This window comes from Amblyomma maculatum, unplaced genomic scaffold (assembly GCF_055883805.1).
Source record: "Amblyomma maculatum isolate TAMU_Amacu unplaced genomic scaffold, ASM5588380v1 scaffold_22, whole genome shotgun sequence".
Taxonomy (NCBI): Eukaryota; Metazoa; Arthropoda; class Arachnida; order Ixodida; family Ixodidae; genus Amblyomma; species Amblyomma maculatum.
This window is the reverse complement of record NW_028146747.1, coordinates 3310151-3327212: the sequence shown is the minus strand read 5'-3', so window position 1 is coordinate 3327212 and position 17062 is coordinate 3310151. Positions and strand designations below refer to the sequence as shown.

The window sequence follows — 17062 nt, the reverse complement described above, 5'->3', positions numbered from 1 at the left end:
TCTGGATTGCTCAAATCGATTTGGAGACGTCGAGCATGGCTTATCTGATAGCTTACAGCATTGCATAAAAACTTAAAAATCCTTTAAACGCTTCAAAAACACTGGCAATGCAGGCGAACAGCGCTCCCAGCTCTTGACAGGCCGCTTCTTTCTCCGCTCAAGAAGGCTTCACTCCGGCCCGTAGGCTGGTATAGGCAACTTCCACTCCCGCTGTATTTTATAACCTCCTTCGTATTAAGTAAGGCGGTTGTTAAGTAACCTGTGGAAAGGTAGAACGGCAAGGAAAACTCAGATCGTTTCTCTTTTGAAATTTCAGCTATCTGTTGCTCCCACGTTTCTGGCGTGTACTTTCACTTCTTGTTTTCTTTCTGTTGTCGCCTTGCCTCCTCGGCTTTCCATTATCAGCTACCGGTTCTCCAAGAGTATGAGTGGGATATTGCTCAGGCTTCCATTCAGACTCACAATTCTCTTTTTAACCAGCGAAGTAGGCTATAAAATTATAGCGCTGAATCTTTTAGTACGGGAGCTTTGTACGCATTTGTGTGGAAACTAATTGTTTGCTTAGTTTTCATTGTCAGCGCGCTCCACAAAACCTTACGATTTTTAAGGGAACGGCACAATAATCACAGAGAAATCGAATTAGAACTCAGGTTTGCGGTGTGGTGGTAGTGCAAACTGCTGCTTTTGCATCCTCTGCTAGTGGCTTTTAAAAGGAAAACTTTTTAAGCGAGTTCCATTTCAAGGTTTCATGGCTGTATTTGCCGACCCCTACATAATAATAATAATAATAATAATAATAATAATAATAATAATAATAATAATAATAATAATAATAATAATAATAATAATAATAATAATAATTGGTTTGCAGGGAAGCAAAGGTGCAGTATCACTCACACTTTTCCGTGGACACCTGCACCAAGCAGTAAATGAAGGGTGAAAGGGGTAGTGAAACGTGTATAAAGAGAAAGAGGAGACGGATGCAGTTAAGGGCTACGGAGCAATTTCGACCACCTCATCGCTCAGCACACGGACGCCTCTTCGATTCGCCTCCAACGAAACGCAGCCGCCGGCGGTCGGGATCGAATCCGGGTTCTCTGGATCACAGTAGTCGGGCACTGCACCCCCGTGAGACCCCTACACGTCTGTCGGCACAAAGACATATTTTCATGTCATATATGTTGCGCCTTACAAGTACTTTGCAGCAGTGTAAATTCCGCGACGACTTCGGCCAATACTAAATACGGCAAATGGTGCATAAATGTGCTGCTCTACATCCGTCATGCCGCTACGGATAGCTCTGTTCTTGGGACTATAGAAGAACCTGCCTGCTGGGGCGCATTCTGTGACAAATCGTCATTTTGCATTTCATTTAACCGGACGTCAACATCAGTCGAGTGACGTCGACGATTTGCCATTGCGGTATTTAACTAAATGCCTTCGTGGCCTAGAAAAAGCGTACCCGAGTTGATCCAAGAGTATCGGAAGGTTCGATTCTTATCGCATCCTGCCATCTGAAACAGCTCCTGCCAGCATGTTACGCCTACTAACCACTGCACGACCGTCTGCGAGAAGCTTTCCGGTGATTTACATTCACAGCGCCGACAACGAAGAATGTCAATTACGTCAGGATTACTACTTTTCTGAGACACGCTGTTGCGAGGAAGTTCCCGATGCTGTCTTTTCGTTGAGCTTTCGTTAAGCTGGTACGAAAGGAAAAGTACCCAATTTGAAACTCTACAAAACTCCTAACAAACGACATTTGGTAGCTTTTTTAAAATTTCCAGGTCATACAACAACGGAAGAAACTAACTGTAAAATGAGATGCCATTTCCTCTTAAAACAGTGCAGAGTGCCTGCGCTGCGAGCTTCTTATTAGTAGAATGAAGTCTTTGAGCAGACGTATTTCATGAACCTTACTTTTCTACTGGAGATTGCAGAGCAGTAGTGAGACAGAAGAACGCGAGCACAAGCGCCAGTCACTGTGTTGTAAGCAAATTTACTTTTTCTTACCGTTTTACAGACGTAGGTTTTGGCAAATGTGCAAGGAGCATGCGTGCACCAATATAAATCTGGTTTTCAGAGTTGCGCTACAATAACAGCAATCCTGCTGAGCAGACCAAACGACGTGGAACGAGCAATATACCGATATTTTTCTCACAGCGCCAGCGACAAATGTTCTGGAAACGAGGCTTTCTACCGTGAAAAGGCGTCTTCTCGGCACCTCATGCTGCCTTAAGATGTTTGAATATATCGCAAACGTAGCTGGTCTGTAAGCAACAGAAGTCAGTGTTTGACAAAGAACAGGTGTACGCAGCCCAACAATTTCAGGACGCTTGAAAGGCTGCGTTTGGCGAGTGCACACAACTGTACAGCGTTTCAATCGGCTTGAATTGCTGGCCAGGAAGAAAAGAAACGGATGCTCCTACGAGGAACGTACGGTGCTTTAACATTTACGTAGAGAGAGTGCGTGTGTAAGGCTGCGGTGGCCCATTCTCTAATTTTTCGGCTCGCGGGTGCCGCAGAAAGCGGCGATGAAAATTTCTACAAGCTTCGAGAACGCGACGCGTCCGATTACGCAATCTCTGCCATCGAGCTGCGTCTCCTCGCCCTCGTCGTCATGGGGTGTCACGCGTGCATTCCCCGCACGGACCCGGCCCTCCTCCTCACTTTGTGCGGGAAGGCAGCGCGTGCTGACGATGTTCCAGTAAATTTGAGACCATTCTAGCGAGACGAGGGAGGAAGGCATAGCTTTGGCAGCGCTAAGCTGTTTTTCACTCCTCCTCCGCGCCTAGAAACTTCTGCGCTGGCTATTTAAGATCGCGCCGCGCAGTCATCGGCGGTTATGGTTATATTCTAGTTTGATTTTCGGTCGGAGAAGACGGCTCTAGCTCCAAGCACAGCTACGTTTCCGTTTGAAACCCCCTCCAACCAAGTTCCCCTATCAGGAGCTCATTTGGATGAGATAGAACTAGAAGCGGATCTCAAGGCGTTCCATAGAAACTGTAGCCCAGGTTCAGACAGCCGGACTAGTGAGTTTTATGTCAAGTTCTGGGGGCAGCTCGGGAAGCCTTTCACCGCCCTTGGAAATAGGCTCCTGGGTGAGGGGATGCTTTCAGGTACTCAAAGAAAAGGGCGGATCACTCTCCTTTGTAAGGATAAGTCGAGACGCACTGACCTGCGAGCCTGGCGTCCCATCACGCTCCTGAACGTCGACTACAAACCCATAGCCAAGTGCCTGTCCTCTCGTTTAACTTCCTTCCTCCCAGATATCATAGGTCCATATCAAGCTTGTAGTGTTCCTGATCGTTCCACTCAACTTCACGGTTTTGCCTTCAGGGACCTTTCCTTTGGGCTAAACATAGAAATATTCAGGGTAATATTCTTCGTTCTTTTGATCAGGAAAAGGCATTTGATGTGGTCAGTCATCCATACTTATTCCAAGTCCTGGAGGAAGCTGGTACCGACTGTCATTTCCAACGCATGGTCACTGTTCTATATTCCAGGCCAGTTTCAGCCGTTACTGTGCTAGGTCGCACGTGCTACGTGCTCGCATTTGAGCCCCTCTTACAAAGGCTCTCTCGTGACAGTCGAATAGCTCGTTTTCCGCTCCCGCCAGGTTCTCCCCCAGCTCCCATCTTTGCCTATGCAGATGACCTAACCATTGTCGTCCCGGACGAGGCTTCTGTCTCCTCCGTTCTGGATGTCATGGGGGTGTACTGTAAGGCGAGCGGGACTAAGGTAAAAAGGTCGAAGAGTGCCACCCTCTATTTTTGGTGTGCACCATCCAGTCCCCAGCCTGCTCATATGGTCTTCCCGTGAAGTCTGAAGTCCGCCTCCTTGGTTTTCACTTTCATTCGAAAGGTCTTTCAGAGAGGAATTGGTCCTCTGCTGAAGAGGAATTTGAATCGAGGGCAAGAGAGTATGAGAACCTCTTTTGTCCGCTCACGGCTCGGGCCACTATCACGCGGTCCCTCCGGTTCTAGGTGCTGTCGCCGGCGTAGCACCTTTGTCGGCGCGGATGAAGCTCCGCCTGAAGCGGATCCTTTTCCGTTTCTTGTGGAGTGGAGCTCCGGACAAGGTCAAAAGACTTGTGGTGAAGCTGCCTTAGGAACAGTGGAGGCCTTAGCATCTCCGACCTGGGCATAATAGTCTCAGCCTTGCACGTCAGGTAGACCCAAGTGGCATTGAACTTGGACATGCCTCTAACTCGAAGCCTGACTTCGTTTTTTCTGAGTACTCGACTCCGCCTTTTCGCCCAGACCACATATTAGCCGTAAAGCTAATAAAATCTTTCTGAGAAGAAGACACAGGAGCAATTGCAGGAACAGTTACAAAAGCATTGAGAAGAATTAAGACGAAACTCGATTTGATAAACGACTCACGCAATCAGTCTTGTTTTAGTAATTCATTCAATCAAAAAAGCCCTGAATAAAGAGTGCCACGCCGTCGGCTGAAAACACTTCCAAGCAATGATGAAGGGGCAGGTATCTACTCAATCAAATAAGTATTTAAAAAGGAAATCGCTCAACTACGGTAAATATGCTAAATGTGCAGCTGCAGTAGCTGCACATTTGGCAGGGAAGATCGTATGGCGAACTCTAATCGACTGCGGCCAGTATTCAAGTAAATCATGCTGGTCTGCAAGATTGGCTGGTGCGCATATTTGATACCTAAATGTGCTACATGGGTGTCTGCTAGGAAGCAAGTTACTAAAGACTGCTGTTGAACTAGTTGAGGACGCAAGGAAATTGCATTACCTCTGTGTTGCAATCTGTATTCATCGGCATCTGTATTCGTAGACTTAAATTTTGGAATTTTCGATGGCGTAATAGATGCATTTTCCTATCAAAACAAACTCCGAAATACATTACACATGGGGCGAAATGCAAAATTTGGAAGTGGACACTAATTCTGCACAAATTTTGACAGCACAAGCCAAATATGGTGAGAGAAAAAAAGAAGCGATTTTTTGCGCCTCTAAGAAGATCAACAGCTGCGAAACGCTGAAGGGACGGAAACAGAGCAAAAACAAAAAACAAAAAGCAAAAACAAAAAAACGACTGTTTAAACAAATGTGAGCTCGGCAACTTTAGACAAGCTTAATTCCTTCTTACGCATTTGAGCAGAAATGGAAACGCCGCCACTTGTATGCCGTTACTTATATCTGCAGTCATTTTCATCTTTTACTGTGTTGGTACAAAATGCAACATTTGTTTCTGGGCTAGTTCATGTTTTCAAGGTTGAACCCTTTTTAGCGTGAAGGGGCACAATGCAGGAGCGCTTGACTTGATCTCAATATGAGTTGCGTTTCGTCTTCTTTCTTGTGGTTTGCCTGGCCTGGAGCAATTTGTTCACCAATTCAAGTATGCAGCAACCAGGCCAAAAAGAGATGTGAACCGCCTTCATTACAAAACGCTTTTCCTTTTTTCCGCGAAACCTTTAAAACTGTATTTGTTGTTTTTTAACTGCCGCCGGCATGCGGCCATATTGCTGTGATTCTGGCACGCGTATCGATTCTGTATCCCGTGTTTGTTCATGCTCGTTGTCGCGATACGATGCGTTATCATTTTCTTTGTCACGAAAGATGCGCCGAGATCTGTCTCGAAGATTCCGATCACTCGCGTATGTTTCTACAATGTTCCAGGTTGTGCTAGTAGCAGTTTGCGACGTTATCTAGATTGTTCTGAGCAGCCTTTAAATTTAGCGTTGACGAAGTGTGACGGACATTCTTTGTTCGACGATCGACGAGCACGTTTGTTGCTATCGCTGCCGCCGAGTTGCTTAGTTCTTTTGCGGGCACAAGTCAGCCCAATAAAGAGTTTCTTCTGCGCTATCACCGACTCTTCATTTGTGTTATCAACCCTGGTCACCACCACGTGACATCTGGTGGAGTTGCTGCCCTTGATCCTTCAAGCGAAGACCTCAGCTTTGCTCCTGTCGCCCTGGAAGACGAGCCTACAGGTCACCGAGCCAGCCGCCGACTCCAAGGGCTACAACCCGAACACGGTTTACTGCCTGACCCCGTTCGACTCCGGAAGGCATGAACTTTGGAAATGGCCCAGTCAACATCACCAGTCGTCTTTGAACAGTCCAGGGAGCCCCCCATCTTCCAAGGATTGCCCAGTGAATATGCTGAAGACTGATGGACCTTCTCGACCGTGTGGCAGAATTGAACGGCTGGAACGACGCCGCGAAATTCAGGCAAGTCTACTTTCTTCTTCAAGGACATGCCCGAGTTTGGTTCGAAAATCATGAGACAGCTGAGAAGGATTGACATATTTTCAAGGAAGCGTTTTTGACTGCCTTTTCAAGTGTCGTCCGGAAGGAAAAAGCCCAGCGATCAGACCCTGAGCTTAGCGCGCTAGCCGATTACTTAGAAGGAAAGACCGCTTCCCCTCCTGGTGTGTTCAGGGGACATTTATCATCGTTCGTGTTAAGAAATGGCCTCCTCGTGAATAATTTCACACCCAAAAGAACCGCGCAACTTCTTGTAGTGCCTAAAAACCTCCGGCAGGAAATTCTGCAAGCGTTGCATGATGAGCTCACAGCAGGCCATCTCGGATTTGCACGCACGTTGCGTCGAATCCAGAAGTAGTACTAGCCGCGACTGCCTGCCGAAGTTGCCCACTACGTGAAGACATGTCGCGAATGCCAACGACGCAAGACGCAGCCTATCAGACAAGCAGGACTACTAAACCCGATTCCGCTCCCAGACCTGCCCTTTCAACAAATTGGGATGGATCTGCTCGGCCCCTTTCCAGCCTCGTCTATGGGTAACAAGTGGATCATCGTGGCCACTGACTACCTTAAACGTTGCGTCGAAGCAAAAGCACTGCCCAATGGTACCGCGGCAGAAGTTGACACATTTTGTCGAATAAATTCTCTTGCGACACGGCGCCACAGAAGTGGTCATCACGGACAGGGGAACGGCGTTTACGGCAGAGTTGACGCAAGCCATCCTGGAATACAGTCACACAAGCCATCAACGAACAACTGCGTACCATCCTCAGACCAATGGCGTTACGGAGCGCCTGAACAAAACGATCGCGGACATGATCACCATGTACGTCGACGCTGAACACAAGATCTGGGACGCCATCTTTCCGTACGTGATTTTCGCGTATAACACGGCAGTCCAGGAGACGACCAGAGCGCCCCGTTCAAGCTTCTGTACGGCAGGCAGCCCACGGCGACGCTCGACGCAATGCTGCTGCACGCAACCAACGAGGACAACCTTGACGTCGTCGCCTACCTGCAGCGTGCAGAGGAAGCCCGACGACTCGCACGGCTGCGTATTAAAGACCAACAGCGCACCGACAATCGACGATACAATTTACGACGACGCCACGCAGAGTACAATCCAGGAGACCAAGTGTGGGTTTGGACACCAATTCGCCGTCGCGGACTAAGTGAATAGTTGTTGCTTCGACACTTTGGGCAGTACAAAATAATTCGCCCCGTCGGACCACTGCACTATGAAGTCATCCCCGACGAAACGTCAGCATCACAACGGCGACGCGCACGCCCAGAAATCGTACACGTTGTTCGTCTGCAACCTTACTACGCGCGGTAATGAATCCATCGTGTTTAAACTTTGTAATGTTTCTATGTAAGTTGTTTTGTTTATTTGGAACATCGAGGCGATCTTTTTTAAGGGGGGAGTAATACCGCGCAACCTTTAAAACTGTATTTGTTGTTTCCTAACAGCCGCCGGCATGCGGCCTTATCACTGTGATTCTGGCACGCGTATCGATTCTGTATCCCGTGTTTGTTAATGCTCGTTGTCGCGATACGACGCGTTATCATTCTCTTTGTCACAAAAGATTCGCCGAGATCTGTCTCGAAGATTCCGATCACTTGCGTATGTTTCTAGAATGTTCCAGGTTGTGCTAGTAGTAGTTCGCGACGTTATCTAGATTGTTCTGAGCAGCCTTTAAATTGAGCGTTGACGAAGTGACGGGCATTCTTTGTTCGACGATCGACGAGCACGTTTGTTGCTATCGCTGCCGCCGAGTCGCTTAGATCTTTTTTGGGCGCAAGTCAGCCCAATAAAGAGTTTCTTCAGTGCAATCACCGACTCTTCATTTGTGTCGTCGACCCTGATCACCACTACGTGACAATATCTGCGATCGTTTTCATCTTTTATTGTGTTCGTACAAAATGCAGCAACATTTGTTGCTGGGCTAGTTCATGTTTTCAAGGTTGAACCCTTTTCAGAGTCAAGGAGCACAATACATGAGCGCTTGACGTGACCCCATTATGCGTCGCGTTTCGTCTTCTTTCTTGTGGTTTGCCTGTCTTGGAGCAATTTGTTCACGAATTCAAGTATGCACCAACCAGGCCAAAAAGAGATGTGAACCGCCTTATTTACAAAACGCTTTTCATGAGCAGGTGGCATACTGAAGGTGGCAAAGAAACACAATCCCCAAACAAGGTTTTAACGCACGAGTTCAAGAGAAACAGTGTAAACATAAACGCATACACGCCTCAGGAATGAAAATGTCTGCAGAAAATATTTTCAGGTCTATGTATGCCAACAGCTTTACTAGGGAAATTATTCCGCTGCTAGAGGGCTGGGAAAGCAAATATACAAAGCTTATTTGGTCATTTGACGCTTGTAAAATTACCATGGCTTGTAGTGCAGATGTGCTTACTGTGCGGTGTCTATTATTCTGCATGCGACTGCACGTGACATCGGTTCCTGTGTTCCTTGCTGATTGCACTCTTTACACACTTTCTTACGTGAATGCTTAGATTGCTTTGCCTGCATCGATCTTTTTCAATGTTTTTCAGAATTTGTTTCACTGTAATTTTGTCATTTCGTAAAGAAAAAAAATGAGCGTGTGTGGTTAATCTGGAGTACCTTTCATTCAGCGTTTGCTTCATGATTCTCTACTGGCACACCTTGTAAATATGTGTCGTTTTAGCCACTACGGCTGCATCGGGAACTGCTCAAATCGTAATGCAGTTTGTGGAACGTAGGCGGGATTTTCCACATTGAATGAGTTGATTATTTGGTTGGCCTATTAGTAATGTGTAACATAGCATAGCAGAACTGATCATTGTGTATCGAAGCACGCTATAGTTCAGTACTGTACAGTATACCCTGCATGGAAAGGTGAAGGCTAGCAAATAATTGAAGCAAACCAGACGTTTTTGTTTTGGCTACCCAGCACTAAGTATGGGTTGTAATGAACGAAAAACTGAGCAAAAAAAAAAAAGGGGGGGAGCACAGGAAAATAGCATGCCACTTATACGAAAATACAGGCTTTAAGGTTTCCCTGAAGCATGTCTAGATAGTTTACTCTAGCAAGGCTTGTATATAAATTTTGACCACGGAACAACTGAATACATATCCCAAACATTGCAGGAACCGATCGGGTTATGAAGCCCATTGTAGCAAGCATGCCAAATGCAAGAAGAGATTTTGTCCGGAATAAATATCAAAGGGAGTACGATGACTGTACTCACACCAGCAGCGGCTGCTGCTTGGCTTTCTTTCTTCGAAAGTGTCTGATTGCCGCATGGTTCTTTCTTTCGTGCGCAGTTGCCGTGTGCAAGCCGCCTGCGACATCGGTGGCTGACGGCGAGTCTTCGTCTTCTTGCAACATGTCCACTTATTGCGCCCGGCGCACAGACGGCGCCAACGCAATCGACGCGCAGTCCTGAGCAGGCCCCACTCGCCATAATGTGCGCACCGGTGCACGCTCAACGGAGCCGCGCCTCGAGGTGATGCAGACTCCCACGCCTCATCGCTGCCTTCGAGCCACCACGTCGGCTCTGATTTTGGTTTATTGTTCCCTCGGGCATGCATTTTTCATGTACCCTCTTTGCCAAAAGTAAGCAGGCTGGTATTCCGCTTCTCATTTGGGTAGCAGAGAATTCGTACCACTTCTGAAGATCTATATCTGGGCAAAGTAAAGGCGAGCTCCTGTCCACACTTCTTAAAAGTTGTGATCATCTGGGAATTCCTGTTGACTTTTGAATACACACGAGACGCACACCATGCAGTCTATTTATTTTGGGCAAAGTTGGTACTTAATTTAAAGCAACAACATGCCACAGCATTCAAAATCACTTAGACGATGAGACCGAAGTTGCAAAGTAAATGCATGTGAACAAGATCATATCTATTGATAGAAGACGAGAATATTTCTCGTCTATACGCGATACAAACCTTTTCTATTTTTAAAGTTGCGATGGCAGCAGAAGGTGATGGTTCAGGAGAGAGTATCTAGAACGTAAAAGAAGGACGCTGCGACTTCGTGTTTACTTGGACCTTGAATGATAATACTAAAGAAGGCGGACTTTCTGGGCTTCCTTCTCAGAAGCAAACGCAGCAGTAGCTACCTCCACCATACCCGACAGCTGTCGCTTTGTTCGTGCGTTCTCCATGTACAAGAAAATGTATCCGTCAGCAAAAGAACTGGAATATATGAAAAATGCACATACGTGCAAAGTCACTTTTAGCATATATTTTGTTTTACTATTGCAGTGTGGTGCTTTCGACGCTTCGAGCAGTGAAGAGAGCTGCGAATTCTTATTTGTTCGAATATTAGCACGTTGTATGAAATCGCGAGTATATACGGCTTGTGACTACGTCAGCAGTAAATGTCCCTGCATATATTTTTATTTTCATGCTGCCAAAGATAGGTATTTCGCAGTTTGAAAAACTTATTGCCTGTCTTAAGTCCGTTAGCTGAATAACTCCAATAGTTTAGGAACAAAGTGCTTTATTTAGGCTGTGAAAAATGTAGGCCTAAAAGCGGACATGGTCATAAAGTATGGAATTCTTTACATTCGATGACAATTGCTATTCCTGTGTATTGAAAGATATGGAACACTCTTTATCCGGCACGAGCTAAGCATAGGGATATGTATGGGGATAATCAGCGAAATATCTGCAACCTAGCGCATTGCCGCACTAGCTTAAGAACTATTCCAGAAATTCCTGGTACTGAAAGGGGGAAGCAAGGTAAGAGACAGAGATAGTAATGTCACTTTCAAACTCTATCTTCCGCTTCTTTCCTTCATCGCAGGCATCCGTCGCAGCTGGAAGAGTCTGCCGTCGTCAGCTCAGCACTGCATATTTCAGACTGTGGTTCACAGATGAACACATTGCGCTGACATCTCACCCCAATGCTTTTTTTCTGTGCGGCATCTTCCTGGCCGTAAATGTGTGACATTTACCGCACATGTGAGGACAAAGCGTGCTTACTTGCTTGGTTACCTCGTGGTCAACTTGCGACGTGCCGTGTCGTCCATGTGTCGTGCCAACGTAGACCAGTCGTCTCTTGTCAACAGCGATTTGCCTGGATTTTTTTTCTGGTCAAGCAAGCATGAACCTGACTGGGGTGCCATCACTCAACGTCAATAAAGCCATCGTCGACAATAACTCTCACTTGCAGTTTCAATACGTTTCTGAGTTCTAGTCGCTTCGAAGTCCCTCTTTTGTCTTGGTGCCATTCAATTCAAGAGAGCAGCGTTTTTAAGCTCCACATGTTAGCTTTAACCAACTGCAGCGTTCATGCCTCTTCAGAGGCGAACACTCTAAAGTAACTGCCTAGTATCCTATTTACGGCTATTCGCTGAGAAACAGTCGATAACTTAATAATGTTCTCCTCAGACTCCGTGTATACGTTTGGACAGTTTTAAATTATTTATGCAGATTTGTTCCTAAAAATGTATGAGGGATAGAATGCTGCGGTCTGTGAAGGTGTATTGTCTGACGAGGAGGACTGTAAGCAGAACATAAAGGGTAACTATGTAGGGAAAATGAGTAATCAACTTTCGATTTTCGGTTTTCACGCACAATATTGTAATGCGTAGTGGAAGCTTTCCAAAATGAAAGTGGAGTCCAGGTTCCCTCTTGATTCTTGACTCTGCGATCCTGATTTGCGATACTGTATTTTCAAAAACCACTTTTGAAAGATCTTCAGGCGGGAATACACGCACGCTTCCCGGTAATAAAATGGCACAACTTTCGTGAAATTCAGATTCTTTCTACCTCCTTTATGACGGAGGAGACGTTTGCGTGATTTACGAGAAGATGCTACACGCGGAATGTGATTTTAGGGATGCTCACAGAGGAGAAGCCAATTCAGCGGCGGTAAAAAATATTCAATCTTTTCAACCATCATTCCGAATAATAATTTTTTAAACAGGGAAATCATTCTAATAAAGGTTCAATGTTGTCCAAAAAAAAGCAAAAACAAAATGCTTATTACCTGCATTTTAATTCAACATCCGTCTAACTCCCGTTATTGCGCCAACCGTCAGACGGCAGTAACCGCACCAGCGTATCTTTCACACTATTTGAGAGAAAATATGTATGGGACAACTTGAAAGAGCCCCTGTTTTGTTCCAACGCCATCATGTAGGGATGTGATAACGACACATGCCATTTTTAACGCGATAGCGTTAAGGAGCTCGTGTCGCAGAAAAGCCGGTGTCATCGGCGTCGGAGGCGTTGGCCGTGAGCGATAAATCCCGGCATACACTTCATAAATAAAAAGCAACTTCCAAGACGGGCTGGGTGGGAATCGAACCAGGGTCTCCGGAGTGTGAGACGGAGACACTACCACTCAGCCACGAGTTCGATGCTTGAAAGCGGTATAAAAGCGCTTCTAGTGAATGCGGTGTTGCCTTATAAAGGTGCCGTAGAACGTTATACTGCGGTGTATATCGGTAGTTATGAGCATGTTACTTACAGAAGTCGCAGTTACACGAGTAGCGAAGTACGTTTCCGCTACATTTCTTCTGCGCTGTGCGCACATGCAGAGTCATCTTGCGGCAAACACAGAAGAACCCCTCCTCGCAATGTGCGGCGCTGTCCCGACACGTGGCGCGCCACTCGCCCCTGACGTAAGCACTTGTTTGAACAAATAATTAGAAAAAAAGTTGTACAGTGCACTTAGAAGTGTTGAGTATGAAAACTATGTCTTTGTGTGACTCAAGAGCATACCGAGCGAATGAGTGAGCGGTGCGAACGAGGTGCAATAACGCTATCGCGTTCCACTCTTGAAGGCGAAGCTTAAGCGTCCTCCAATATTTTTTCTTTTTTTGTTTACTGAGGGATGCAGTTTTCACTTGTATATTCTGGTTTGGAATTTCCCACCTGCAATTATACACCTCTAAGCCCTCACCCTATTCGGCAGTCCAATACGCCTGCACACGCCAGCAGAAAAAAAGTCGAAACGCGAGGCTTTCGCTGACGAGGAATGTAGAAACAGAGCTCACTATTAAACCATGACCCGAATTGCAGAGCAGCTAGAGTAGTACTCGGAAATCAAGCAGTGACTCACCTTACGGTCATCACAGCGCGCTCAATACTCTTCTGCGGAAGAACTGCAGATTGGGCTAGTTGGTGTTGCCTCATAATAGTAGTTTAACAGCGCAAAATAGACACAGACCAAGAAAGAAACTTGTGTGTCGCTTAGTTTCTTTCTCGGCCTGTGTCTGTTTTGCGCTGTTAAACCACCATTACTGTTCTGCGATAGCTCAGTCGCACCACTGCCGGAGGTCGCTGATCCTATTTATCGACGGCGGAAATAAAGTATCATTATATAAAAGCCGCCCCACTAGTTTCTGAACAGGGCAGTTACAACAAGTAATCACTCATTTCATCGGTTTGTCAATCACACTACGCGGTATCTATTCGCCAAGATCAGCGACGTGGGCCAAGATTTGCCTGATGGAATCATAGTTTTATTTTAGAATGGAAAGCTTTTGGTAAAATGTACGCAGTTGCTTGTGCATTTGGCCATTGGCCATATCAGTAAAAATTACAACTATTCATCTCTTGCTTAAGTGAATATGTTGGGACAAGCTATTACCGTGTCGGTGTCTCGCTCCCGCATGTATGTGCCATGCGGCGTCCAGAAGCAAGTTTTGGGGACACGTTTGTTTAAGCTGGCCTGCAGCGGCGTCAGTGAATCGACCTTTTATCGACCCTTATCAGCTTCACAGCAACGCTCAGTGTTCTCTGCAGCTTGCCGTGGCTGCCCCTTTCTCCCAAAGTCGATGTACGGTGGTGCCGGGAATATAAGGGGGAATGCATAAAAAGGCAGGAATTTTCCCTTATCAAAAGTGTAGAGCCCGAGCTGTTTTCTTCTAAGCCGTGCAGCGGGATTCCAGAAGAACTTGGCGAAGTCCTTCTCGCTGATGGTGGAGGGGACGAAGACTAAAAAATTGTAGAGGTTCAACTTGGCAAGCTTTACGCCAACGCACTAGCCTGGCTTCCAGTTGTTCTCGGCAGCCTCTCTGGCACGGCCGCGGTCTCTATCACTTTATTAGGGCAAAAGTCTTACTTGACAATGTCGGCGAGATCGCGTCAGATGGAAATGGACGCAAAACGTGGCCTTGTGTCGTTCATTTCAGAGGTAGGAGATGACTGTGTGAGGACGAGAATGTCTCTGCGCGCCAAGTGTGATTGATGTGGAGCAATTATCTAATAAGAGGCAAAAAAGTCCGACGTCAAAATCGCTTTGGACGTGAAAACCGGTAGTGACGCCAGAATTGTGCGGAAATCGTCGAAATTGCGACGAACTAGCCACACACAAGACAATGGGGGTTTGGAATAGAATAAAACGTTAATAATTTAATCAATAAACGATATTTAAGTCTGAAGTTTTCAAAAACATATGGAAAAGATGGCAGCCACGATGACGTAACGTCAACGCGGATTCCATGGTCACCACCGCTGCTGACACCATTGCACATCCTAGCGCCACTTTGTTTCGCTCCGCAAAGTTCCTTCTACGAATATATTATTTGAAGTCTCACCTCCAATCCTGTATTACCAATGGATACCTAGAACCTCGAAGCACGACGGGGACACCGGACTTTCGGTTGTAGGCAAGAGTTTCTGGATTTTATGAGCCTTTGAAGATTTCTGACCGAGGCCTGCCGTTAGGCCTAGCTCGACTCCGAAGCCTCGCCTGGCGCTAGGCGTAACCCCAAGAGGCTGGGCGCGGCCCCAGAACGTCGCGACGTGAGATGAGCAAGATGATGGAGATCGTGGAGGGAAGAGATGCTTTCGCCAGCGATGCCTACAATCCGAAACGTGGCAGTCGACAACGCCCAAGCCGGCCACGTTGGAGCGCTGAGCCGTACAAAGCCCAAGCCCCCTAAAGGGAGGAAGCTGGCCGAAAAATTGATTGATCGACAACAGGAGCGAACGAGATCATCATTCACCCCAGAGACGGAGTTAACATTATTATCAACATCGTAGGAAGATTGAACTTGTCTCGAGTCATCATCCAAGCCGCCGGCAGGGACCTGACGACCACGAGGAATGACATCATCTCCCCGAAGTCTACTCAGCAATCAATACTGGTGGCCACCATGGATACGGAGAGAACTTTACACAGCAATTCAAGCTCTGAAGATTGGACCCAACATAACTGAAGCCAAGTCATACATCGTCATGCCGGAGGACGGAGGCAAAGGCGTCGTTCACGATGTACCACTCGAATATTCAGCGAAGGAACTTAAAGAAATGGTAGAATGAAGAAATGGTAGCATTAGACGACTAGGAGCGGGATCCAAGACCATTCTGATACTGTTCAAAGACTGGTTTGTTTTGAAATGGCTCAATTACAGGTAATCAAAAGCCGATGTGTGCCAAGACACGTGTGACGTGAAGTCTCGCGTCTGTGGCTTGGAATCAGGAGCTGGACACACATGTGAACCTAAGTGTCAACTCTGCGGCAAAAACCACGTCCTAGGAGACAACAAATGCCGCGAGATACAGAGGAGCCTTACCTCTCAAAGAAGAAAATGTTGGAGAAAAAGCTGGAGCAATAACAAATGCAATCAACTTCAGGAAACAAGGGACCCACCCTGTACTCTTCGGAACAAGAGCCCCGAGGACGAGAACCTCGAGGAACTAACCGGGGAAGCACGGACCCACGGTCGGGGACTCGATCGACATCAAGATCAAGCTCGAGAACCAGAGCGAGCTCGCAGTCCCGGGACACGAGCCAGGGACGAGATCCTGACCTGCCTCCCAGAGATTTCAAGAATCCATGGGGCCAACTCAAGTCAGCAGAGAAAAAGTCGGTAAGCTTCGCTAGCAAAACCTCCCAGGCTGAAGTTAGAGAGATAGAAAAACTCAGAGGGGAAAACGCAGAACATAGAGAGATGATCAAACAAATGAGTGGCGAGATTCAGGAAGTTAAATCCAAATTCACTGAAAAGCCCACGGCTAAAGGCCCACCGGCAGTTCAATCAAATGAGGTACCAAAAACCACAAATTCAATTATTACTAATTATATTTCAGAGGAATCAAACGGTATGAACTTGGAATTCACCCCACCGCCACCCCAGAAGCGTAAAGGGGAGAGACCGATTCGTTTGTAACTCTAAATAGAAAATTTGAACAACAGAACGACAAATTTAATAAGCAACTCGACAATATTAACCGACTAATTCAGCAACTTCTAAGGACTCAGGGACAGATGCCAGTGCAGATTCTAAATCTCACTAAACAAATGTAAGAAGCATCAATGGTCTTCATTGAATTTAGTAACAGAATCGCAAAACTAGGAGAAACAGTGGGTAACAATCATGGACAAAAGCAGTAATCGGAAAGACAACTCCACGATCTGGCAGTGGAACTGCCGAGGGTGCCAGAGAAAGCGAGCGCTATTGCAACAATACATAGAATAAACTGCCGACAAACCCATAGCTATCATGATACAGGAGACTAGGAAAAATCCAACCAAACTGCTTAGATATCAAAGCCACAGCAGCGATAGGGGTGAAAAATCTAAAGTCACGACTTTTATCCAGAGGAACATAGCCGCTACTAATCACGAGATCAAATTTCGGGACATAGAAGCAGTTTTAACCAAAATTATCAGTGGAGAAAAGACCGGAACAGTATCGTTCTTTTGAATATATACAGCACTCCGAAGCAAAGGAAAGTTAGGTTTCAAGCCCTCTTGCAGAAAGCCCTAATGATAGCAGGAAATAACCCGCTGATCATAGCGGGTGACTTTAATGCAGCCCATCAGGAATCGGGGTGCTATCGACAGGATGCTAAGGGCAAGGGTGG

At 46.4% G+C, this 17062-nt stretch overlaps 1 protein-coding gene across 1 annotated transcript in view; it reads left to right on the top strand.

The window, feature by feature from the left end:
• Positions 1-11387, top strand: part of LOC146171487 (cholecystokinin receptor type A-like) — a 387924-nt gene extending 376537 nt beyond the window's left edge. The window contains exons 7-8 of the mRNA XM_084586523.1: positions 9551-9732; positions 11043-11387. Of these exons, the coding sequence (XP_084442649.1) occupies positions 9551-9672 (122 nt within the window). The 3' untranslated portion in view covers positions 9673-9732; positions 11043-11387. The remainder of the gene's footprint in view (positions 1-9550; positions 9733-11042) is intronic.
• Positions 11388-17062: the final 5675 nt, after the last annotated feature.